Source organism: Ovis aries, chromosome 19 (genome assembly GCF_016772045.2).
Source record: "Ovis aries strain OAR_USU_Benz2616 breed Rambouillet chromosome 19, ARS-UI_Ramb_v3.0, whole genome shotgun sequence".
NCBI lineage: Eukaryota > Metazoa > Chordata > Mammalia > Artiodactyla > Bovidae > Ovis > Ovis aries.
This window is the reverse complement of record NC_056072.1, coordinates 8027731-8054609: the sequence shown is the minus strand read 5'-3', so window position 1 is coordinate 8054609 and position 26879 is coordinate 8027731. Positions and strand designations below refer to the sequence as shown.

At 42.5% G+C, this 26879-nt stretch overlaps 1 protein-coding gene and 1 long non-coding RNA gene across 3 annotated transcripts in view; one reads left to right on the top strand and one right to left on the bottom strand.

The window, feature by feature from the left end:
* PDCD6IP (programmed cell death 6 interacting protein) overlaps nt 1-20770 on the bottom strand; it is a 69835-nt gene extending 49065 nt beyond the window's left edge. For both annotated transcript variants that reach the window (XM_027957967.2, XM_015102227.3), the window contains exons 1-3: nt 20467-20770; nt 7438-7492; nt 5983-6052 (exon numbers count right to left, since the gene is read on the bottom strand). In XM_027957967.2, coding sequence (XP_027813768.2) covers nt 5983-6052; nt 7438-7492; nt 20467-20675 — 334 coding nt within the window. In that variant the 5' untranslated portion in view covers nt 20676-20770. The remainder of the gene's footprint in view (nt 1-5982; nt 6053-7437; nt 7493-20466) is intronic.
* An 89-nt stretch (nt 20771-20859) lies between these two features.
* Nucleotides 20860-26468, top strand: LOC132658205 (uncharacterized). Its single transcript, XR_009597495.1, has 2 exons — nt 20860-21207; nt 24156-26468. It is a non-coding gene; the product is annotated as an uncharacterized LOC132658205 (long non-coding RNA).
* The last annotated feature ends 411 nt before the right edge of the window (nt 26469-26879 follow it).

The following is a 26879-nucleotide window of genomic DNA, read 5'->3' as shown; positions in this document are numbered from 1 at the left end:
TTTTCCAGTCCTGTGGTCACTGCTGAGCTTTCCAAATTTGCTGGCATATTGGTGCAGCACTTTCACAGCATCAACTTTTAGGATTCAAAACAGCTCAACTGGAATTCCATCATCTCCACTAGCTTTGTTCATAGTGATGCTTCCTAAGGCCCACTTGACTCCACGTACCAGGATGCCTGGCTCTAGGTGAGTGATCACACCATCGTGATTATCTGGATCATGAAGATCTTTTTTGTATAGTTCTTCTGTGTATTCTTGCCACCACCTCTTCTTAATATCTTCTGCTTCTGTTAGATCCATACTACTTCTGTCCTTATTGTGCCCATCTCTGCATGAAATGTTCCCTTGATATCTCTAATTTTCTTGAAGAGATCTCTAGTCTTTCCCATTCTATTGCTTTCCTCTATTTCTCTGCACTGTTCACTTAAGAAGGCTTTCTTATCTCTCCTTGCTGTTCTCTGGAACTCTGCATTCAGATAGGTACATCTTTCCTTTTCTCCTTTGCCTTTCGCTTCTCTTCTTTTCTCAGCTATTTGTAAGGCCTCCCTCAGACGACCATTTTGCCTTTTTGTATTTTTTTTTCATGGGGATGGTCTTGATCACTGCCTCTTGTACAGTGTTACGAACCTCCATCCATAGTTCAGGCACTCTATCAGATCTAATCCCTTGAATCTATTTGTCACTTCCACTGTATAATTGTAAGGGATTTGATTTAGGTCATATCTGAATGGTCTAGTGGTTTTCCCTACTTTCTTCAATTTAAGTCTGAATTTGGCAATAAGGAGTTCATGATCTGAGCCACAGTCAGCTCCCAGTCTTGTTTTTGCTGACCATATAGAGCTTCTCCATCTCTGGCTGCAAAGAATATAATCAATCTGATTTCAGTATTGACCATCTGGTGATGTCCATGTGTAGAGTGGTCTCCTGTGTTGTTGGAAGAGGGTGTTTGCTATGACCAATGGCGTTCTCTTGACAAAACTGTTAGCCTTTCCCTGCTGCATTTTGCACTCCAAGATCAAACCTGCCTGTTACTCCAGGTATCTCTTGACTTTCTACTTTTGCATTCCAGTCCCCTATAATGAAAAGGACATCTTTTGGGGGTGCTAATTCTAGAAGGTCTTGTAGGTCTTCACAGAACCACTCAACCTCAGTTTCTTTGGGATTCGCAGTTGGGGCACAGACTTGGATTACTGTGATAATGTACAGCTTGCCTTGGAAATGACCAGAGATCATTCTGTCATTTTTGAGATTGCACCCAAGTACTGCATTTCAGACTCTTGTTGACATATAATAGCCATTTGAAGTAAATTCACCCATTCCAGTCCATTTTAGTTCACTGATTCCGAAAACATCAACATTCACTCCTGCCATTTCCTGTTTGACCACTGCCAATTTGCCTTGATTCATGGACCTAACTTTCCTGTGCAATATCGTTCTTTACACCACTGGACTTTACTTCCATCACCAGTCACAGCCACAACTGGGCATTGTTTTCGCTTTGGCTCTGTCTCTTCATTCTGTCTGGAGTTACTTCTCCACTCTTCTCCAGTAGCATACTGGGCACCTGCAGACCTAAGGAGTTCATCTTTCAGTGTCATATTTTTTTTGCCTTCTCATACTCGATGGACCTGAGTCTGAGTGAACTCCGGGAGTTGGTGATGGACAGGGAGGCCTGGAGTGCTGCGATTCAATGGGGTCGCAAAGAGTCGGACACAACTGAGCGACTGAACTGAACTGAACTGTTCATGGGGTTCTCAAGGCAAGAATACTCAAGAATACTCTAACCTACTTTCTTAGATAAATGTATTAACAATCTACAATAACCAGGAGCAGAACACACACAAAAATTAAGATCAAGGTGAACTAAAATCTGAACCCAGAATAAACAGAAACAATTCCAATAATAGAAAGCAACATTTCCAAGATCCTCATGAGCATCCTTAAAAGAGACTCAAAGACATAAAACAAGTACAGGATGTTATTAAAAAGGAATAATCCATGAAGAAGAAAAGGCCCCTGGAAATGAAAATATGATTTTTCAAAAGAAAGGTTAGAAAATATCTAAGCAGCCCATAAAGAGGGAAAGAAAGGGAAAATGTGAGTTTTGAGTGAGTAGCTCAGAAAAGTAGGCTCAATTAATTCAGTATTCCAAAGAGAAGAGAGGGAAAAAATGAAGAAATTATCAAAGAAGAAACATAATTCTAATTAATTCAACTAATATTAATATACATGCAAGCCAGTATAGCTGAAAAAAGGGGAGACAAGGGACAAAATGGGAGGCAATGTTGTCAGGAGGTAACAGAGTCAGGTTTTGCTGCAATGCTTTCGCGCTTACTCTGAGGGAGGCGGGAAGTAAACGGTTTTGAAGAGAGGTGCACTCAGCCCACCCGGGGACAGCAGGCGGCAGGGAAGCAGCGCTGGCGGAAGCCAGGAATAAAGACAGTCAGCTGCTGCAGCAGGCACGAGAGGTGACTGGCTCCAAACAGAGGGGACAGCAAAAGTGCTGAGAAGTGACTGTAGTTTGAATAACTTTCACAGAAAATCTGATAGGATCTGCTGGTGAATTCACTGAATGTGGGGAACGAAGTGAAACAATTTCAAGAATGAAGCCAAGCTTCTTGACCTAAGCACTAGGTGCCAGTATTTCAAACCAAATTCATGTGAGAACAAACCACATTTTCACCCAAGGAGAGATGCAGATCTTTGACCTTTTTTGAGACAGTTATCTAAGAATATATTCCAGGGACTTCCGTGGCGGTCCACCCACATGCCACGGGGCAACTAAGCCTGGGGGCCACAGCTACTACAGCCTGAACACCCTAGAGCCAGTGCTCCACAGTGAGAGAAGCCACAGCAAGGAGAAGCCCCCACTCACCAAGCTATAAAAAGCCCACACACAGCAGGATCCAGCACAGTCAAAACTAAAAATAAAACAAAAAAAGAATACAGTCCAGTGAAGGAGGAACACACAATATTCAGAAAACAATGATTCTAACCTAAAGGATAATCGTTATAGAGCAGCTTTAGACAGCAAACGGCTCACACTCAAGAAAGAATAGAAGACACCAAAGGGAGCAGAGGAGCCGCTCAGCAAGAGGGGAGTCGAGAGAGATAAGATAATGAGACTGAGAGTTTGCAGACTCTTGAGACTATGATAAAAGCACAGAATGTATGTGTTGGTGGATCAATTAAAACTTGTAAACGTACACACAGAGCCGTACAAGAAAGTGACAGTGTAAATATGAAAACAGCTCATCCAATATATGACCGTCAGTAGACTTCAAGAATGAAATATACTCCAAGCAACAGATAAAAGTAAACTTTTACATACAAAATATATATGCCAGCCTATTATATTTCCCATAAACATTATCATCCCACGTCGTAGTCTGCTATTTTATTTTGACAATTTCTTATCCAGGAAGCAGCAATCACTTTGGGTTTTATATAAAAGGTGTCCTAAGGAGACCAACTCTGGGGTCCCGAGTTATATAGCAGCTCTCACCTGTAACATATCTTTTACTGGATATTCAGGGGACACAGGTCTCCATGTCAACAAATATATATTTGTACTATCATTCTTAATACTTTAAATTACACAATATTCTAAGGAATGAGCAGCCCATGCTTCATTTACCCTAAACATTATTGATGGACATTTAATCCGCCATAACTGCTACTAGAAATGCCTTGATCTCTACCTCCCGTTTTATACACGCGCTCAATTCTTTTCCATCCCAGCTCCTCTAGGGTCTCGGTTCATCAACTTTACCTATCTCACTTAAGTGTCTCCTAGTTCCACTGATACCTGCTCCTTACGCCTAGCCAAATAATCTGCTTGTCACAGCAGCACTGTAAGTCCTCTTCTTGACCTTGCCTCTCTCTCAGCACAATGATCCCTTTGTCCCTAAATCGTCACTGCACATTTTCTGAACTGAGCTGTTCAGCACCCACGTGTTGTTCGCATTTCCTAACTTCCGGTCCACTCCTCAACCCAACAAAACCTGACTTCAGCCTGCCCTAGGGAAACTTCTTTCTCCTCCTGTGTTGTGCTGTGCTTAGTTGCTCAGTCGTGTCCGACTCTTTGCAACCCCATGGACTGTATCCCGCTAGGCTCCTCTGTCCACGGGGATTCTCCAGGCAAGAAATACTGGAGTGGGTTGCCATGCCCTCCTCCAGGGGATCTTCCCAACCCAGGGATTGAACCCAGGTCTCCAGCATTGCAGGTGGATTCTTTATCGACTGAGCTAGAAAATTTTACAACCTTCTTTGACCTCCACAACTCTGTCAATGATGTTTCAACATGAAACTCACATGCAGGCATTTTCAAAGAGATGAATTCCAGTGGCCCACCCTGCAATGTCCTCCTTTCACATCTGGCATACTGTATCTTTGTCTGTAAATACAATCAGTATTTCTAACATTTTCCCCAGGTAGCTGCAACATGCAGCCAGGTTTGGGAACCACCGGACTGCGCAACCTCTGAAACTCTTCTGGAACTCAATCCTGTCTCTATTTTCCCCTGGTTCTTCCAAGATCTGAAAGCCTTTTCTCAACTTCATTCCCAGGAAACTCTTCCTCTTATTTCCCCTGAAAGCTATACTCCCTAGTTTGGCTTTCATACTTTTCCCAACCTACAGTTTACCAGAGAGAACAAATTTATTATCTTTTAAGGAAACTGTTCCTAAATCTACGTCTCCACCTCTTTTGAATGTTAAATACATTACATCTAAATGCCAAAGAGAAATTTCTACCCAGATATAACACAGAAAAGTCAAACTTGACCTGTCTATTGAAAAGAATAATTATCCATAGGTCAAACCAAGTTACAAAGTTGGAGTCAAGTTGAAGTCAAGCATCAACTCCTTCTGACAGAGAGCCAGCAGGTCCATCAGTTCTCACCTCTGAACCCTCTCTCAAAACCATCCTTTCCCCAACCCATGGACACAATACTTGCTCTAACCTCTTCAACTGGTAATTCTCCCTTACCAGTTTAATGGGTCTGTTTCTCTCTCGTCTCTGGATTTAGGCTTTTTGAGTCATATCTAGTTTTATTAAATCTTAGAAAGTCATTCATCTTTCTAAACCAGTTTTAGTAAGAATAGTGCCTTTTCTCACTGTGCTGAGAGGGAATTTAGTTAGATAATATGTATAAAGGCCTTTCACAGTGCCCAGGTGTAATAAGCTATGAGGGAAGAACACAAATTGATAGCACACTTGCAACTCTTCACAATCTACTTCACCTTCCAAAATCCCCAAACCCCCCATAGTTTCAACTCTTAGCAATAATTATATTAATATGTATTAATACGGTAACATACTATATGACACTGTTATTTAATATTATATAGTATATATCCTGCAATGCATACACATTATATTATAGTTATATGTAATATTAATATTATTCATTGTAGCTAATATTTATTGAGCCTTGTTCTAAGGACTTTACATGTATTCCACTCATTTAATAATCCCACTTCAGAGATGAGAAAATTAACACACAGAAAGATTAACATGATAAGCTTGCAGATAAAAAAAAGCCTCCACTCTTCTGACTTTCGGTTATGATATTCTACCTGTAACATTATTTTCTACCTGGAAAAAACAAATTCATCTTTCAAGGATTCATTCAAACATCACGTGCATTCAAGAGCAGAATTAACTACTTCCTTGTCTAGATGCCCATAAGTTTCTTCAGAGATTAGTATACTTCCCACTATACTTTAAAATGATCAGCTATCTTCCAACCAGACTGAATACAACTATCTTGTTCAGTTTTAAAACTAGCAGAATGCCTGGCAAGACGTAGGCTCTCTACAAGTATTTGGAAATTTCATTAAAAGTTGAAGTTAAAAAGAAAACAAAACATAAAAATTTTCATTATTTACAAACAGTCGTTAGGAGAGCAATTTTGGAGACTAAAACAACTCAAAATAGTTAGAACAACTTTCCTGTCACTTTTATTTAAAGATTACATACCCAATTTTACCGATCCTCCAAAAAGTGAACCTTTATCAAAAGCATCCTTCCACGTAAATGTCAAGCAGATCTTGAAAGAAAGAGGGGGAAAAAAGAAAATTATGTTACCTTCCTGAATCTCACTTATTAAGTCTCTTTCAAAAAAAAATCCACAGTGAATAAAAGGACAAAAGCTTCAATCTGTCTAAAACACTATCTTCTCTAACCACCCAACTCCTTTTCCTTTTTGTGAACCATGAAATGTTCTTTTCTGGAAGTAAAATCCGGGCAGTAGGATATCTGCAATGTCGCTCTCCAGCAGTAATCACACACGCACTATCTTCTCCAGGAAACACGGCCTTCCTCGTCCTTACAAATGCACAATGACCTGAACAGAACAGGCACTTAAGGAGGAGAATTTCCAGGATGACATAAAATTTTATTTCTTCATTTGGGTGATGGCTAGACGTGTATATTCATTTCGTGACAACTCAGGCTATACACTGTTTGTTAACTGTTCTGTGTGTGTTTTATACACGAATAAACAGTTTACTTACTTAAAAACTGCATCTCACTCTAAACTATTCCACAGTGTGAAGGTTAAAAAGAACTTAGCCTCTTTTAAATTATGCATTGCAATCCAATACAAAATTTTTCAACTATGGCTGAGAGAAATTTTCAATACATCTGAAAGGAGAGACAAGAACACAAGGAACTCCCATACACACACCAGTCTTCTGCCCTTCCCTGTTCACCTACCCACACTTTCCAATCCAAACACCAACACACACATACTTTTTCTCTTGGGGTATTTTAAAGCAAGTCTCACCACATTACTTCACTTGTAAAAACTTTATGCTTAAAGTATTTTGTACAAACTGTTTTAAAATTTAGAAATGTCACAACAATTAAAAACTTTTAACAAGTCTCCCAAATATAAGTGCAAGAAATCATCAGCACTTTCAGTATCTATCTTTAAAGAGAAAGACTGACATTCCTACAGTGTAACACCTAATCATAACAGTATTTGCAAGTTTATATACAAACGCAACTTGGGCAAGTAATTTTTAAAGCACATAAACTGAAATTAAATACGTCCTGAATCATATAGTTTCCTACTTTATTCTGTAAAAACCAAAACAAAGGACATCACAGATTATCCTGGTCCATACTTCCTACAGATGAAAAATGCAATCCAATGCACTACCTAATCACAGAAGTGACTCAGGAACAGCATAAACAGAATTTCCAAGAGACACTTCAAAGCAGCACAGATTCATAACAGATGGGCTTAAAAGTTTTTCATTTTATTTTTTAATTTTTTTTTTAAGTTTTTCATTTTAAAAGTGTTATAAAAACCTAGAGATAGTGAAGAGGCACCATTTATTTTAATAAAATACCATGGGTAAGACGAAATGGGTGATTTACCATTATCACATGTAACTTTAATAAAACAAATTAAAATTAATGACTTACCTGGTTTTCAGAAAATGGAAATTTGGGTTCAATGGAACAGATCTGATCATAGTATCTGAAAAAGAGAGCAAATTTGTTTATTTTTACTTTTGTTTCCCTGGACTGAGGAGGTATAAAAAGATATTACTAAGACTCATATCAAACAGTGTATTTTGTTTTCTTCTAGAAGTTTTATGGCTTCAGCTCTTACATCTAGAAGTCTTTAATCCATTTTGAACTTATTTTTATTCATGGTGTGAGAAGTAGTCCAGTTTTCCCAACACCATTTACTTTAGAAGCTGTCTTTTCCCTATTGTATAGGAGATTAGGCATACAAATGTCTAACAGAAAATAAATGGGCCACAGATATGGAACGTACAGTGTGGGGAATGTGGTCAATAGTTATGTAATATCTTTGTATGGTGGCGAATGGCATCTAGACATACTAGGATTACTTTGAAATGTACAGAAATACTGAATCACTATGCTGTGTGACAGAAACTAACACAGTGTTGTGGGGCAATTCTACTTCAAAAACACACACACACAGAAAAAGAGATCCGATTTTCAGTTACCAGAGGTGGGGACTTGAGGGGAGGAAGAACCGGATAAAGGCAGTCAAAAGGTACAAACTTCTAGTCATAGGGTAACTACTGATACCAGGGCTGTCAAACACAGTGTGATACATACAATTAACAGTGCTTTATATTATATATGAAAGTTGTTAAGAGGTAAATCCTAAGTGTTATCACCACAAGGAAAAAGATTTCTATTTCTTTAATTTTGTATCTATATAAGATGATGGATATTCACTAAACTTAAAGTACTCACCAGTTCATGACTTACATCAAATCCTTATGCTGTACTACACCTTAAACAAACACAGAGCTAAGTGCCAATTACATCTCCATGAATCAGGAAGAAAAAGGAATGATAAAAAATAATTAATCAACATAAAAACCAGTCAAAACCTAAAACTACCAAAGCTAAATATGACACACATTTATATAAACACAACTGGTTTAAGAGTATACTTAAAATTATGCGTGCTTACTTTGAGTGGGCCACAAATTACATTTCAGTCAGCCATTTTAAAATTAACATACTCTTTTAATGTGTAAACCTGTAGCTAAAATGCACGCACTGAAAAAACTGTTAACAAAAAACTCTCAGCACCAAAGAAAAATATTTGTCTACTATTATTGTCTAAAAGCAAACTAACCTCTGCCTAGGTAACCAATGCATTTCTTAAAATACTATTTCCTATTCAGGTAATTGTTTACATCCACTGGACAAATTAACACCTCTGGTAAACTACTGATTAAAAGCAGGTTTGCTGCTGCTGCTGCTAACTCGTTTCAGTCGTTTCCAACTCTGTGCAACCCCATAGACAGCAGCTCACCAGGCTCCCCCGTCCCTGGGATTCTCCAGGCAAGAACACTGGAATGGGTTGCCATGTCCTTCCCCAATGCAGGAAAGTGAAAAGCAAAAGTGAAGCGGCTCAGTCATGTCCAACTCTTCGCGACCCCATGGACTACAGCCTACCAGGCTCCTCCATCCGTGGGATTTTCCAGGCAGGAGTACTGGAGCGGGTTGCTACTGCCCAGGTTTCAGTTCAGTTCAGCTGCTGAGTCGTGTTCGACTCTTTGCAACCCCATGAATCGCAGCACGCCAGGCCTCCCTGTCCATCACCAACACCCGGAGTTCACTCAAACTCACGTCCATCGAGTCAGTGATGCCATCCAGCCATCTCATCCTCTGTCAGCTCCTTCTCCTCCTGCCCCCAATCCCTCCCAGCATCAGGGTCTTTTCCAATGAGTCAACTCTTCACATGAGGTGGCCAAAGTACTGGAGTTTCAGCTTTAGCATCAGTCCTTCCAAAGAAATCCCAGGGCTGATCTCCTTCAGAATGGACTGGTTGGATCTCCTTGCAGTCCAAGGGTCTCTCAAGAGTCTTCTCCAGCACCACAATTCAAAAGCATCAATTCTTCAGCACTCAGCTTTCTTCACAGTCCAACTCTCACATCCATACATGACCACAGGAAAAACCACAGCCTTGACTAGACAGACCTTTGTTGGCAAAGTAATGTCTCTGCTTTTGAATATGCTATCTAGGTTGGTCATAACTTTCCTTCCAAGGAGTAAGGGTCTTTTAATTTCATGGCTGCAGTCACCATCTGCAGTAATTTTGGAGCCCAAAAAAATAAAGTCTGACATTGTTTCCACTGTTTCCTCATCTATTTCCCATGGAGTGATGGGACCGGATGCCATGATCTTCGTTTTCTGAATGTTGAGCTTTAAGCCAACTTTTTCACTCTCCTCTTTCACTTTCATCAAGAGGCTTTTTAGTTCCTCTTCACTTTCTGCCTTAAGGGTGGTGTCGTCTGCATGTCTGAGGTTATTGATATTTCTCCCGGCAATCTTGATTCCAGCTTGTGCTTCTTCCAGCCCAGCATTTCTCATTATGTACTCTGCATAGAAGTTAAATAAGCAGGGTGACAATATACAGCCTTGACGTACTCCTTTTCCTATTTGGAACCAGTCTGTTGCTCCATGTCCAGTTCTAACTGTTGCTTCCTGACCTGCATACAGATTTCTCAGGAGTTGAACAGTTTATGAAGACCTACAAGACCTTTTAGAACTAACACCCAAAAAAAGATGTCCTTTCCATTACAGGAGACTGGAATGCAAAAGTAGGAAGTCAAGGAACACCTGGAGTAACAGGCAAATTTGGCCTTGGAGTACGGAATGAAGCAGGGCAAAGGCTAATAGAGTTTTGCCAAGAGAACGCACTGGTCATAGCAAACACCCTTTTCCAACAACACAGGAGAAGACTCTACACATGGACATCACCAGATGGTCAACACCGAAATCCGACAATCACTTAGGGCCCGAAATTTTCCCTTCACAATTTACCACAGTCAGTTATGTATTAATCAGTTCTAAACTCCCTGAGAGCAGGAACTGGATCTTATTTGCTAAGCTTGATCGCTAGCTCCAAACAAAAGAATCAGCAAAATACAAAGTTTTCAAAAAGCAACTTTTTTATCTCTGAAAAGTAAAACCTGAGATTCTGTTTTGAGAACAAATAGGAACTACTGAAGAATGTGTCCATAAAGAGACAAGCAAATACAGAGACTCTGAGGCCACAGAGCCCCTAAGGGCGAGCCAGCACAGCACGGTGGCCAGCAGGGCTACAGAGCAGGGACCCCACGCTTGGTCTTTGCACTTCCCAGGTGGCTCAGCGGTAAAGAATCCACCTGCCAGTGCAGCAGACGTGGGTTCGATCCCTGGGTCGGGAAGACCCCATGGCGGAGGAAATGGCAACCCTCTCAGGTATTCTTGCCTGGAGAATTCCACAGACAGAGGAGCGTGACGGGCTACAGTCCACGGGGTTGCAAAGAGTTGGACATGACTGAGCACATCCTAGGCCTTGCCAGAACAAAGGCAAAAATCAAGGCTAATATGCAGGTACCTTTACCACATAACAAAAGAGAAAACATCTGCCCTGCCCTGCACCCTTTCTACCTCCTTGGGCCACCTCAGATGATGGGATCTCTAGGGACAGGTATCTAACTACCATCAGCTGAAATTCTCTGAAGGAAGAGTATTCAGTCAGGCGGTGAGAAGCCCAGGAGACAGAGGTGGGTAGTGGTCAATGCAGTCAGTTTTTATCTCTGCCCCAGTGACACTCAAATTATGGCAAGCCTTCCCTCCCTTGCCAGAGTCCAGCCATCTCAACCTGGACAGCTGGCAAGAGATAAGGCGACTTGCTGAGTCACCAATTCCTGGTTCGAGATTACATCACTCACTGCCAAGCAGAACACCCAATGTGCAGTGACACCTAAGCAAGTCCTGAGCAGCAGTGAGACCTGGCTACTGGCCAGGGAGGCGGACACTGAAAATAAAAGGGAGGACGGGGCAGAGGGGAGCACCCTACCCAGCTCTCCAAGGTTCCCAGTGCCAACCCGCTAGAGAGTGCCCCAGACCATACAAAAGCAGCTGGGCAGGCCTTCATTTGCTGCCCTCCGCTCTAAACTGGAAGCAGCAGGAGATGAAAATACTCGCTCTGCAAATGGATCAAAGAAAAAAGAAAGGCTACACAAACATACCAAATTTCTTTATATCTATTTACTCCAAAGCTTTTGGGGTTAACTCTCAAAATTTGACTTGTGTGGGTAACAGTGCATTTATATCCTACATTTAAACGCCTAAAAGCTACGTGATGGAATTCTCAAAGTAAAATAAGTGTCTTAGGATAGGTTGGCTTCCTTTGTGGTTCAGATGGTAAAGAATCTGCCTGCAATACAGGAGACTCAGGTTCGATCCTTGGGCCAGGAAGATGCCCTGAAGAAGGAAATGGCAATCCACTCCAGTATTCTTGCTTAGAGAACTCCATGCTGACTCCATGGTGTCGCAAAGGGGACATGACTCTGACATGAACCAGGAACTGGTGACTCATAAAGTTGCCTTATCTCCTGCCAGCTGTCCAGGCTGAGATGGCTGGACTCTCTGGCAAGGGAGGAATGGCTTCCCTGGGGGCTCAGCTGATAAAGAATCTGCCTGTAATGCAGGAGACCTGGGTTCAATCCCTGGGTTGGGGAGATACTCTGGAGATCTACCCACTTCAGTATTCTGGTGCAGAGAATTCCATGGACTGTATAGTCCATGGGGTCACAAAGAGTCGGACATGACTGAGCAACTTTCATTTTAGGATAGGTTATGTAACATGAAATTTAAGTACAAAAAAAAAGAAATGTAAGTTCAGTAGTCACTGGAAATCATTAATACCTGATTTTATAGTATGGAGTAAACTCCACAAAGAAACAACTCTTTTCAAAAGAAAGGAGACATTGCTAACCACAGGTTCAGTTCAGTCGCTAAGTTGTGTCCGACTCTTTGGGACCTCATGGGCTGCAGCACGCCAGGCTTCCCTGTCCATCACCAAAGCCCGGAGCTCACTCAAACTCATGTCCATTAAGTTGGTGATGCGATTCAACCATCTCACCCTCTATCGTCCCCTTCTCCTCCAGCCTTCAATCTTCTCCAACATCAGGGTCTATTCAAATCAGTCAGTTCTTCCCATCAGGTGGCCAAACTATTAGAGTTTCGGCTTCAACATCAGTCCTTCAAATGAATATTCAGGACTGATTTCCTTTAGGATGGACTGGTTGGATCTCCTCACTGTCCAAGGGACTCTCAAGAGTCTTCTCCAACAACACAGTTCAAAAGCATCAATTCTTCGGCGCTCAGCTTTCTTTATAATCCAACTCTCACATTCATGCATGACTACTGGAAAAACCATAGCTTTGACTAGACAGACCTTTGTTGGCAAAGTAATGTCTCTGCTTTTTAATGTGCTGTCTAGGTTCGTCATAACTTTTCTTCCAAGGTGCAAGTGTCTTTTAATTTCATGGCTGCAGTCACCATCTGCAGTGATTTGGGAGCCCCCAAAAATAAAATCTGTTTCCATTGTTTCCCCATCTATTTGCCATGAAATCATGGGACCAGATGCCATGATCTTAGTTTTCTAAATGCTGAGTTTCAAGCCAACTTTTTCACTCTCCCCTTTCACTTTCATCAAGAGGCTTTTTAGTTCCTCTTCACTTTCTGCCATAAGGGTGGTGTCATCTGCATATCTGAGGTTACTGATTTCTCCCAGCAATCTTGATTCCAGCTTGTGCTTCATTCAGTCCAGCATTTCTCATGATGTACTCTGCATTTAAGTTATATAAGCAGGGTGAAAGTATACAGCCTTGACGTACTCCTTTCCCAACTTGGAACCAGTCTGTTGTTCCATGTCTGGTTCTAACTGTTGCTTCTTGACCTGCATACAGATTTCTCAGGAGGCAGGTAATGTGGTCTGGTATTCCCATCTTTTGAAGAATTTTCCACAATTTGTTGTGATCCACACAGTCAAAGGTTTTGGTGTAGTCAATAACACAGAAGTACGTGTTTTTTTGGAATTCCTTTGCTTCTTCTATGATCCAATGGATGTTGGCAATTTGATCTCTGGTTCCTGTGCCTTTTCTAAATCCAACTTGAACATCTGGAAGTTCTCAGTTCACATACTGTTGGAGCCTTGCTTGGAGAATTTTGAGTGTTACTTTGCTAGCGTGTGAGATGAGTGCAAATGTGTGTTAGTTTGAGCATTCTTTGGCATTGCCTTTCTTTGGGATTGGAATGAAAACTGACCTTTTCCAGTCCTGTGGCCACTGTTGAGTTTTCCAAATTTGCTGGCATGTTGAGTGCAGTACTTTCACAGCATCATCTTTTAGGCAATGAAATTACTCATTAGTATATGAGATTACCCAGCCTGTAAAAACTAACCACACCACATTTTGCAGCCCTTGCTCTCTTAATGGCCCACACTCTGTCTGTGGAGCATGTTTCTCTCTGAATCCCAGTAAATCCATTTCTTACCTATCACTTTGTCTCTCACTGTGTTCTTTCTGCCACAAGGCGTCAAGAACCTCAACTTCATTCAGCACTAAAACCAGGTAGTGTGGGTTTTAGCTGGGTTCAAGGCCCAGCACATGGGTTCTAGTCCCAACCTGAGACGGTTTCAGACACACAGCACGTGTTGGAAAAACAGGAGCTACAGATTCTAATTTTGCAAATATGCAGAGTGTTTTTTATATTCTCTAGTACTTTAAAAACTCAATGGCTCTAGAGCAAATATCTAAGAACTCAACTTTTTAAATCTCATGGGAAAAAAAAATAGCAAACGAATATATTTCTTTTAATATACCAAAGATAAAACAAATTTCCATTCAGTTCAGTTGCTCAGTCATGGCCAACGCTTTGTGACCCCGTGGACTGCAGCACACCAGGCCTCCCTGTCCTTCACCAACTCCCAGAGTTTACTCAAACTCATGTCCATTGAGTCGGTGATGCCATCCAACCATCTCATCTGTTATCCCCTTCTCCTCCTGCCCTCAATCTTTCCCAGCATCAGGGTCTTTTCAAATGAGTCAGCTCTTCCCATCAGGTGGCCAAAGTATTGGAGTTTCAGCTTCAACATCAGTCGTTCCAATGAACACCCAGGACTGATCTCCTTTAGGATGGACTGGTTGGATCTCCTTGCAGTCCAAGGGATTCTCAAGAGTCTTCTCCAAAAATCCTAATTAAAAAAAACTTTTTAGGGGGATGGTATGGAGACCAAGAACAACCAATCCACATTAGGAAAGTGATACCGCAACACAAACTCACGTAAGCCATTCAGTTCCAGACAGTACTGAGGGCTGGGCAACTCCAAGCCCACTAACCAGATTCCGAAGACCAGAGAGCTGAGCCAGACATTGATTAGAGTCAGTGGATGCCTCCTGCACCTTATTTTCACACTTCCTTCTTTGCCCAACCTACCTCATGAAGAATCACTCACAGAAGCACTGCTGCAGTGGAGTATGGCAGCAAATTCCCTCCAGGTTTACAAATAATGAAGACAGTCCTGACAAGCCATTTTATTTATCAAACAAAGATTTTAACTCTTCCTGTTAAATTTGTGTTTATTCATTTATGTAGCATAAATAAAATTAACTCAGCCAAACTAAGGTCTGGCAACTACAGGTACTCCTTGAGATCAAAGGTCAAGTATTATTTATCTTTATATCCACCATACTCGATTTGATTAACAAATTGTAGCAATGTCATTAGGGCTAATATTATCTCAATACCTTCACCACCAATCAGAATGTAAGCAACAGCTGAGAAGTAAAATGGAACAGCAATATTTTCTTTCTTGATTTATAAAACACTAGTGCTTGGGAAAATTTCCAGAAATTATGAAACTAGTTCCATCAACTTTATTTTACAAAGAAAAACACAGTACCATAATGCAGCAAACTACATATTAACCCACAAAAAAGTGACACACAAATTTAGAAATTTTACAAAATCTATATAAAAGACTCACATTAAAGAAAACTAAAATTACAAATTATTTTTAAAATGTCCACAAGAATACTACATACCAAAACCAGTTGGATCAGATTCAGAAAAAACATACAGTCCTAAAATAGATGTATTAGAAAAACAAAAAAAGATGAGAAGCTAATCATTCTATACAAAAAGAGGAAAAAGAAGTGAACAACAGCAGAAAACCAAAAATTAAGCAGACTTGGTTTAAAAAAAAAAGATGGCTCTGAACTTTCAAGAGATCTGATTGGGGGGTGGGGGGTAATCATATGCAACATCAGAAATAAGAAAAAAATTGTAACAACAGGTTTTGAGGAGAATAAAACACTTTTCAGGATTCATTACTCGTTATAACTCTGAGCTTCCACTGCAGTGTATGAGGGTTGATCCCCGTTTGGGGAACTAACATCCCACATAACAGGAGGCAAGACCAATGAAAAAAACTGCAAGGACTTCTGTGTGACAAAAGATACCATAAACATAAGAGACAAAACACAGATTTAAAGATGATATTTGTACTATAAATAACAGAAAAAGGATAAATTGCCAGAAAATGTACAGAACTCTTAAAAATCAGTAAGGAAAACACAATGTAGAAAATGGGCAAAAAGAAGGACATGCAATTTACAGAAAAAGAAAAGTGGCCAGCCAGCAAACAGAAAATGCTGGATCTCAGAGATATCAAGGCAATGCAACCTAAAACTGGGTACCATCTCGCACCATCAATTCAGCAAAAAGCAACTTATTTAAATTATTAATCAGCAAGTATTCCTGAGGATGTGGAGGGAAAAAAATTACTTACTTGCCAAGGAGAATGCAAACTGATATAAATACAGAAGAAAGCTGAAAATGCAAATATGCTATTTGCTAAACAAAGAGATCTGAATAAACAACCTTCTCTGCTCCCTCTCTCAAACTTCCACTGGAAAGGCAATAAAAATTAAAAAGATGTGACTGCACTAGGACAGAAAGAATGGCAAAGGGCACAACAGCATACAGGAAGCTCCAAGGGCATTTCCTAAAAGGTGGAAGGAAAGTGAGTAAATGAAGCAGACAAAGCGGAAAAATCTAACTGCCTGGAGAGAAAGCAGGAAAACTGTGCAAAGAAGCCAGACAGGAAACTTGAGGGGACTTTCCTGGTGGCCCAGTGGTTAAGATTTGCCTCCACTGCAGGGGACATGAGTTCCATCCCTGGTCATTTGAAGACCTTTGGAAGAAATCTTGAGGCTCCCAGACCCTCCACTACGAGGACAGGCTCACTCTCAGGAAAATGTTCAGGACACCAAGCACAGCTCAGGTGGGCACCAAGCGCAGCTAAGTGGGGACAAAGGTAACTGAGAGCCTATTGAAAGTGAAGCCAAAGTGTGAGTTTCTCAGATATGTTCTCTCAGGTTCTCTGTCCATGGGATTCTCCAGGCAAGAATACAGGAATGGGTTGCCATTCCCTTCTCCAAGGGATCTTCCTGACCCAGGTCTCCCATGTTGCAAGCAGACTGTTTACTGGCTAAGCCACCAGAGCCTACTGATGGTGCTAATCATCTACATCATTACCTATCCTTCCTTCCTAATAAAATCACATATTTTAGCTGGGTATATGCATGCCCTTGGAGAAGGCAATAGCACCCCACTCCAGTACTCTTGCCTGGATGGAGGAGCCTGGTGGGCTGCAGTCCATGGGGTCACTGAGGGTCGGACACGACTGAGCAACTTCACTTTCACTTTTCACTTTCACGCATTGGAGAAGGAAATGGCAACCCGCTCCAGTGTTCTTGCCTGGAGAATCCCAGGGACGGGGGAGCCTGGTGGGCTGCCGTCTATGGGGTCGCACAGAGTCGGACACGACTGAAGCGACTTAGCAGAAGCATATGCATGGCCTTAATAAAAATCCCTCTACTTCTCCTACCCTTCTGAGATGTGGACATACATAATGGCTAATAACATAAGAGGAGGGTGTTGTGGGGCAGTTTTCAGGTAACATTCTAAAGGCTGAGCCTTCTGCCTCCCCCCTCTTCCTCCATTCTCTTGTCTAAGAGTTGAGTATAACTGCTATCTGGACCCTGGGAATGAGGACTCTAGCTTTTACAGAGTGGCTGCCTGAAAGGAGCCTGAGCCTGATGGCTGTGCTGTACTTAGTCGTTCAATCATGTCTCACTCCTTGTGACCCCATGGACTGTAGCCTGCCAGGCTCTTCTGGGGATTCTCCAGGCAAGAATACTGGAGCAGGCTGCCACGCCCTCCTCCACGGGATCTTCCCAACCCAGGGATCAAAACCAAGTCTCCTGCATTGCAGGCGGATTCTGTACAGTCTGAGCCACCAAGGAAGCCCAAGAATACTGGAGTGGGTGGCCGATCCCTTCTCCAGGGGATCTTCCTGCCAGGAATCAAACCGGGGTCTCCTGCATTGCTGAGCTACCCAGGAAGCCCATACCATCCCTAAGCTATCTAAACTACCCCTCTACCAACTTTTTACACAAGACTAAAATCATAATTTAACTCACTGATAATCTGAGATCTCCCACATACAGTTGAATTCAACCCTCATACAGCAACATATATGATATAAAACTAAAATAGGCTGACAGAGAAAACTCCATACATGAATGCTGCTCACCCTCCATCTTTTCAATCAAATTTCAGAAAGCTGACAACCAGGCTTTTTCATGGAAGGAGACTGTAAGCTTTCTCTACAAAGAAATTAATCACCACAAAAGACTGGTATAAGCTGGTTATCTGGAGCTTCCCTGCCCAAAAAACCATCCCATCTGATCACCTAGTATAAGATTCAATATTTACTGAGGCACTCCTAACCAATTTGTACTTAAAGTCACTTTACAAAGGATAACATTCACTTTTAATATTACAACACATAAACATGTATTTTAGGAAATTTTAAGAGTTCGTCTAAAAACAAAAAGACAAGTCCATCACTGGACCTATACATGTAGAGCTGTGTGCCAGTACTTACCAAGCTGGTTTCTGTTCTTTAGGAATTAACTTAAATCTTCTTTTTCAAAAAGTTTATTAAGTTAAAATATGTAAATTAATGCTCAGTTTATACGATTATCAAAATATAATTATTAAAAGCAAAACATTCTGCTAATTGGATGAACCCCGCCAATAACAGGATGCATACCAAAGCTACTTTTGTACATAGCTCCGTTATAAAATATAATACACTGTATTAATATCTATCAGCTTACCCTAACGCCACTGGAAAAGCAAGAATGTGCTAACGTGAGGATAATGCAGAGATGACTAAAGAAACAGTTTCAAACAAACTATCTCTGCAAGAGCCCTAAAACATAGGAACAGTTGTCACATTCACGCCTGGGAAAATACTAAGAGAATGCACAAATGAAATAAGTTTTAAACCTCACATTACCAATATTCACTATCCTTTCTTGTCTGTCAAGTCTCTGAAGACTCCACTGCTCCTTAAGTGTTGAGACCAAACCTGATGCATTCTTGTTTTCATTATACCATGACCCATGCTTTTTAAATACTGCTGCTGCTAAGTCGCTTCAGTCGTGTCCGACTCTGTGCGACCCCAGAGATGGCAGCCCACCAGGCTCCGCCATCCCCGGGATTCTCCAGGCAAGAACATTGGAGTGGTGGACTGCAGTCCACCAGGCTCCTCTGTCCATGGGGATTCTCCAGGCAAGAGTACTGGAGTAGGGTGCCACTGCCTTCTCCACTTTAAATACTACTAGTGAAAAATCCTCACTGAACGCTACTCAGGTCTAGGTAAGAACTGCTTTGGAAATATTCTTACGTATGTTAATATAAAGAATGTCTAAGCATTCATAGGTTAACTTTTTAAAAAGCTTATACTAAGTATCAAGCTAATGATCTTTGAAACCCAAGTCTCATCATTTAAAATTTACCACCAAGGGGTCGTAATCTATTCAGTACCCTCCTTCTGTAAAACTGACTCCATAATAATGCTACTTTAATCCATGCTGCACGGAGAAGTTAAACCAGCAGAGTGACTCAGAGGAGGGCGATTAGGCCATTTCCCACCATTGCACATGGGCACAAGCCAATCCAATCAGAGGCTTCCGTGGACTTTTGCCAGGGCGCAGGAGAAAAGCACTCTTGTGTAAGATCCTGACTGTTAAGACCACCGTAATTACAGGAGAGCCAGTGGCCATCTCTCCGGATTACAGGAACAAAGCTCTCCTAAGAGGAAAACATCCTGGAAGCAGAATCATCTCCAGGAATGCCTAAAACTAAGGAAGCAATATCCGTCGCCTTTTCAGTTAGTGAGTTTAACCTGAGCGGCTCCTACTTGCGTCCTAACATAGCTGTGTTTTTCCTGTGAACTGAGACTACATTAGACACAGGAAATGTGATTAAAAGGTGGGCGAAATAATTTTTTTTAACTATAAAGTGCTATAAAAATGTCCTGCCATTCTAACTGCAAAGTTCTACAGAAAAAAACTCTCATTAAATACATCCTGAGTTCAATAAATATTTACTAAGATAACAAATTTACTCCATTATGTGCATACCTGTTTGTGAACAAACTGATTAAAAGGAACCTATCTGGACCGTTCTGTCATTCAAGTTTAAATTTTAAATAATGGCAGCTCCTAACCAATGGAATTCTCCATCTGTCGTTAGGCTGCGATGAACTTAGGAAGAGGGCTCATTTCAAAGTGGACAGTATGGAGTAAGTAACAAACGTGAGTTCCAGAGCCCCAATTCTGCCACTTCCCTCAAGCCAATTACTATTATGAAATTCCAACCTGGCCAACAAAGTTTTCCGGTGAGGCAAAAATGGAGGAAGGGAGGTGTCTCACAGACAACCCCCCCCCCCAAAAAAAAAAAAAGTGAAGAAAACTAGTTCTGAGTAAATGTGGCGAGAGAGAGTGAATACGTGGTGGACCGTTCCTCGCGGGTGGCCGGTGGGCCGGGCCCCGGAGGACCGAGGCCCGCGGCGGACAGCCAGGGGAAGCGGGTAGGGTCACCGGGGCCTGCAGCAGGAAGGAATGCAGACCACACCTACGCGCCGGGCCGAGCCGGGGTGGGGCGGCCGGCCCGGCCGTGGGTGTCAAGGAGTCAGGAAGGGCGGAGGAAGTAAGGCAAGCGGCGGGCGGCCGACAGCCTCCCCCTACCCGGCCCCAGGCCCACCTCAGCAGCGTCTCGAGCGCGCCCTCGTGCTTGTCCAGCGGGCGGCCGAGCGCGGCGCGCCGCAGCTTGCTGAGCTCCTCGGCCGCGCGGCAGTACTGGGCCTGCTCCTCCCCGCCGCTCGGGTACGTCTGCTGGATGAACTTCACCAGCGGCTTGGCCAGGTCCACCTCCGAGGTCTTTTTCAGCTGTACTGAGATGAACGCCGCCATGGCGAGCGCCTCGGCCGCCCTTCGGGCCAAAGACACCACGGGACGGCGACGAGGGTCGAGGCGCGCAGAGTACCGGGCCGGCGGCCGGGCGGACTGAGCGGCTGACGGACGTGCGCTCCGCTCGCGCTTCGGGTCCGGCCACTTCCGGGAGCTCCGGCGCAGGCGCACTCGGCGCGCCGCCCGCGGTCACGTGAGGGAGTCGGGGAGCCGGCTGCTCACCTGGGCCCCACTCGTCCTGGGCTGAAGGTGCCAGCCTGCCCCACCTGTGGAATTTTCTCTTTCCTTCTACTGCTTCGGTAATTGGGCCGAAAAATTACTTGCGTAAAAATGATTTCCTGCACTAGAACGATTTCCCAGGGAAGTACTCCTATTACGGGCACTGACGCGAGTTTGCGGCCACCTGCCCAAGACCCCGCTGCTTCAGGGTTATTGTGACCTATGGTGATTCAGTCGGCGGCGTGCTGTGCACAGATGCTGTGTTCACAGTGAGTCGAACAGGCAAGGCCCTTGCACTTGTGCAGCTTACTGTCAGGTATGGACGCAGATACTAAGGAGGACCAAAAAAGTATCTTGGGGGTCTTCCCAGATGGCGCTACTGGTAAAGAGTCACCTGCCAATGTGACAAAAGTATCTTGGTACGAAAAGCAAGGTGCTTGGGATGTAGGGTATGAAGGTCCCGCCAACGACGCTAGTTTAAATAATTACAATTATTAAGTAATTAGAGACAGCTTTTTAAGGAAGTGAACTTTAAAAGACCTGCAGTTTGAGGGACTTCCCTGGTGTTCCAGTGGTTAAGACTGCATGCTTCCACTGTAGGGGGCTCAGGTTGGATGGAAGATGCCAAGTTAAGTGGCAAAAGAAGTTAATAATAGTTATATGAAGTATATATATTTTAAAAAAAAAGAAAAGAAAAAGGGCGTACAGTTTGATAAGATGCTTGACATTAGGAGAAAGGAAGAGAAACGGAGAAAGTAGTGGCGGGGGAGAGTCTCCCAGACCATGGGGCAAAGGTCCTAGAAGGCAAGTACTTCCGCTTCCCATGTTCAGGGAGTGGAAACAGCATAGCAGCAATTTTAAAAAGCAAGCAGAGACTGGAGGAAATTAAAGTGGAAAAGTAAGGCACCAAATCTTTCAGACCATCGTGAGCCAAGTTGAAGAGTTGTAATGTAGAATAAGTAGGAAGCTATAAATGGCATTTAACAATGGTGACATGATACCATTCATGTTTAAAAGACCACCCTGTGCATCAACCTCGTGGGGTGTCATATGAAGTATACGATATCCTCATCTCTGATCTAGTCCAGTCAAAAATGTTTAACTTGACTCTCTCAGTTCTTTGCATCTAACACAATTTATGAGAAATGCAGGGGATAAAAGAGCAAACTAAATGATACCATACAAAGTAACCAAGCAAATCTAGAAGGTGGAACATTGTGCAGAAAAACTGGTCCTGTCTCTTTAAAAATTTAGAGTTGAGGGGAAAAAGCCCCTGCTCTATAAAAAGAAATATGAGGGACATAGGGTCCAGATTGAATCCTGATTTCAACAGACTACCTATGAAATTTCAGGACAACTGAAGAAATGTGAATATAGATGGACTGAATATGAGCTGGAAACACAGTGCCATGGAAAGGTGGAGTTGGTTAACTGAAAAGGGCAGGTCACAAAACAATACGTATGTTACAATATCTCATTTTGATTACAAAATGCACATATGTATATTTATGTAGTATGAAAAAAGATCTAGAAGGATTTTATGTAAGTTGTTAGTGTTGCCAAAACTTGGCCAACTCTTCATAGAGACAGGGAGACAAGAGTTTTGGGTGAAGTAGAAAGAGTAGCTTTTATTGCTTTGCCAGGCAGAGGGAGCCACAGTGGGTTTCTGCCATCAAGACTGTGTGGCCCACTGTGGAGGGGCCACAGTGAAGAGTTTTACCACGGCTAGGGAGCAGGGTGTGATCAGCTCATGGACAGTTCTTGGACTAGTTGACATCAAGGTGAAATTTCAAGCATCATCAGTCCAGTCTAGAGCCCATGTTCTTATGGTCAGCAGTTTTCATCTGGAGAGAGTCTGCTTCCTGTTACAAAATTTAGGAATATGTGTCAGGCCTTTATCTATATCTTTCAGGAAACTGTGAGTTCAGTGATTCTGCCATGTGGCTGCATTATAGTCTAAATTGTTACCAGTTCCCCAGCCCAATAGCTATTCTTTGTTTCTACATCTTCACATCTCCCAATCATTAACTCTTGAGTCAGCCTTTTACTTCAAAAGAAAACGATGCAGGGGCTTGTACACAATTTCATTAGCAGCTGTATTCTTTGGAAGTGAAAATGTTTACATATTTTTGTTTATTTTTTATTTTCTTCATTTTTGCTGTCTTTTTGTGTAATATTTTTAAATTCATTGATTTATCTGACTGTGCTGGGTCTTAGTTTGGGGATCTTTAGTTGTGGCATGCACAGTTTCAGTTGTGACATGCGGGATCTAGTTCCCTGACCAGGGATCAAACCTGGGCGGGATGCACTGGAAGCACAGAGCTCCAGTCACTGTTCAGTTCAGTTCAGTTGCTCAGTCGTGTCTGACTGTTTGCAACCCCATGAACCGCAGCACGCCAGGCCTCCCTGTCCATCACCAGCTCCCAGAGTTTACCCAGACTTATGTCCATTGAGTCGGTGATGCTACCCAATCATCTCATCCTCTGTCATCCCCTTCTCCTCCTGCTCTCAGTCTTTCCCAGCATCAGGGTCTTTTAAATGAGTCAGCTTTTGCATCAGGTGGCCAAAGTATTGGAGTTTCACCTTCAACATCAGTCCTTCCAATGAATATTTCAGGACTGATTTCCTTTAGGATGGGCTGGTTGATCTCCTTGCAGTCCAAGGGACTCTCAAGAGTCTTCTCCAACATCACAGTTCAAAAGCATCAACTTTTTGGTGCTCAGCCTTCTTTATAGTCCAACTCTCACATCCATACATGACCACTGGAAAAACCATAGCCTTGACTAGGTAGACCTTTGTTAGCAAAGTAATGACTCTGCTTTTCAATATGCTGTCTAGGTTGGTCATAACTTTGCTTCCAAGGAAATTTTCCTTCCAGTCACTGTACCACCAGGGAAGTCCCCTTTTTGTGTAAGTTTTACAGTATATATACTGCTTTTGTTATAGAAGTTTGGCCACAATTTCTTTAATTTTTTAGAATTTATTTCAGTTAAAATGTTCTGGGTTAAAATAAATAAAATAATCATGTAGAGAATGTATTAGAGGAAGGCGCGGTAGAAGCAGAGAGCCAAATCATAAGACCATTTCAGAAATTCAGGCACGAGATGATGAAAACTAGCATTAACGGTAGTGAGCCAGGCTCCCAGATTTGGGGCCTGAACCTCTGAGCTGTCAGTGGGATCATTGCCTGATATATTAAAAAACAAAAAACAAATGAGGAATTTCTTGGCAGTCCGTGGTTAGGACTCCGCTCTCACTGCCTAGGTCCCAGGTTTTTTCCCTGGTCAGGGAAGGAAGATCCCAGAAGCCCCATGACGTGACCAAAAAGAAAAACAAAAAACTGATGGATAATCCACTGATGGGCTCAGAAGATGGAAAGTGTTTCTACCAAGCCTTCAAATGGAGTCCCTAAACTGACAATTGGGTATATGAGATTCGAGCTCCAAGAAGACATCTTATTTGGGAATCAACAGTGAGCATACAAATTAATTGTAAACCTCTGGGACTAGAAAGGAACACAAAGAAACTGAAATAGATCAGAAGCTGTGCTGGGCTCTGCTTCGTCACTCAGTCGTGTCCGACTCTTTGAGACCCCATGAACTGTAGCTCAATACGCTCCTCTGTCCATGGGAATTCTCCAGCCAAGAATACTGGAGTGGGTTGCTATGCCCTCCTCCAGGGGATCTCTCCAGCCCAGGGACTGAACCCAGCTCTCCAGCATCTTTACTGTCTGTGCCACCAGGCAAGCCCAAGAAGGAACACAAATCAAAATAGATCAGAAGCTGTCAGGAAATATAATACCAGATTATGTTTTTCTTAAGACAGAAATAGAGTATTTTGTACACTGGCTGACAGGACTGATGCACTGGGGAGAGGATGAAGAATCAGAAGAGCTGAGGACGATCAAAGGAGCCAAGTGCATGGAAAGAGGAGCAGAAAGTGTGACCAGAGCAGGGAGGGTCTAAGAAGAGGGATTAACTGTCAGAAAGATGAGGGATGTGTCCTTTGTTGAGGCAGATGGAGGGAAAAAGGAAATGAACATTGGTGTGGTTGTCTGGCATTGATCCCGGGAAGTTGATCGTATCTGACAGAACCTGATCTATGTCCATATGTCTCTCCAACTTTGTGTTTTCTGCTTGTTCCTCATTTATTCCTGTCCAGTCACATTGGTCTTAGTTCCTCAAACTCTAAGATCTTTCTGTCCTCATGTGACCTGGAATACTTGACCCCTTTCTTCATATGCTGGAAGAAATGCCTCCTCTCCAGCACACCATCTAAATTAGAACCCCCACCCCTTGTTAAGGTCCAACTCAGCCATTGTTTATTCACTTCATAACACTTATCTCATAGCAAGTATTTTGTTACTTGATTTGATTTTTTCTGACCATTATATAAGCTCTTTAAGGGCCAAAAATTTTTGTGTGTGTTTGTGTACTATTAATCTCCAGCTCTTAGCACTTGGTAGGCAACTCAGTGAATATTTTTGAATGAGTGAAAGAGTTTCACTACTTGCAAAAAAGAAAGAAAAAAAAAGTCAACTATCAAAATAACACACTTTCCATGGACTTCCCTTCAGTGGTTGGGACTTCATCTTCCAATGGAGGGGGTGCGAGTTTGATCCTGATCTGGGAACTAAGATTCTCACATGCCTCTTGGCCAAAGAACCAGAACATAAAACAGAAACAATATTTTAACAAATTCAATAAAGACTTAGAAAATGGCCCATATTAAACACACACACACACACACACACTCTCTTTGCCCTCAATAGCCTGTACCCTCATTTATTAGGCATTAGGCCAATGGCCAAAGAAGGAGGGTATATAAGCATAGGCCAGCTAATGGTCTGATAATAAATAATTTCAAAAATCTCAGCATCTTAACATAACAAACATTTGTTCCTTGCTCACGCAGAGTCTCCTGTGGACCAGCAACTCTCCAGGGTAGGTAGCTGTCCTCTAAGCAGTGTCTGTATAGTTCAGACTAGTTTGATCCTGCAGTTCATCCGTCTCACCATGAAACTCGTTTCAAAGGGGCAGAGGGGACTTGTCACACCAGCAGCTGTCCACTGCCTCAGCCCTTTCACTTCCATTACCTTTCATTGGCTAGAACGCCTCACATGACTCCATCACACCAGGAGCGGTGGTCTTTTGTATGCCCACGAGGGCCCAGAAAACAGGATGTTAGGGAGCCCTAGTGATCCTTTCTGAAGATGTTTCACTGCTTCCAAACTCACTTACAATAACATTGATTTTCCATGTGTGTAATGCTAGGTCACTTCAGTCATGTCCAACTCTTGGCAACCCACTGGTCTGTAGCCCGCCAGGCTCCTCTGCCCATGGGATTCTCCAGGCAAGAATACTGGAGTGGGTTGCCATGCCCTCCTCCAGGGGTTCTTCCCGACCCAGGGATCGAGCCCGTCGTCTCTAATGTTGCCTGCATTGGCAGGCAGGTTCTTACCACTAGTGCCACCTGGGAAGCCCTCTGTGTAATGAAACTCCATACAATTTCTTACAGTGTATCCAAAGTGTAACATTTTGGGGAATATTAAATCAATAAATTTTTCCTGCCTGTTGATCCCTGGTTCTGGTCTGGCCCATCATTACCCCCACTGCTGAACTAATGGAAATCATCCTCTTTGGATAGACAGAATCCTGCTGAAAAAACCTTTTAAGTTTCAAAATAGAGTCTTTCAAGTCCATGTTGAAACAATAGCCTGAAAGTAAGTGCTTGTGGTTTTTGGAAGAAGTGGAAGCCTTGTGGAGGAGAAAAGAAGCTTATAAAAGCCAAGCCCAGAAGACTGTAAGAAAGAGTTTTTATAGTAAATGAGCGAGTAAATAGGGCAAGGATTTGATGTAAGGAAAGTCCATGCAATGCAAGAAAGAGAAAGCCCTTTTTGTTGCTGAGAAGAGGAGTCTAAGAAAGTGAAGGACAGAAGGTAAAGGAGGTGTCCTCACTTCCTTATTCAACACTCTCAGGGTAAACTTT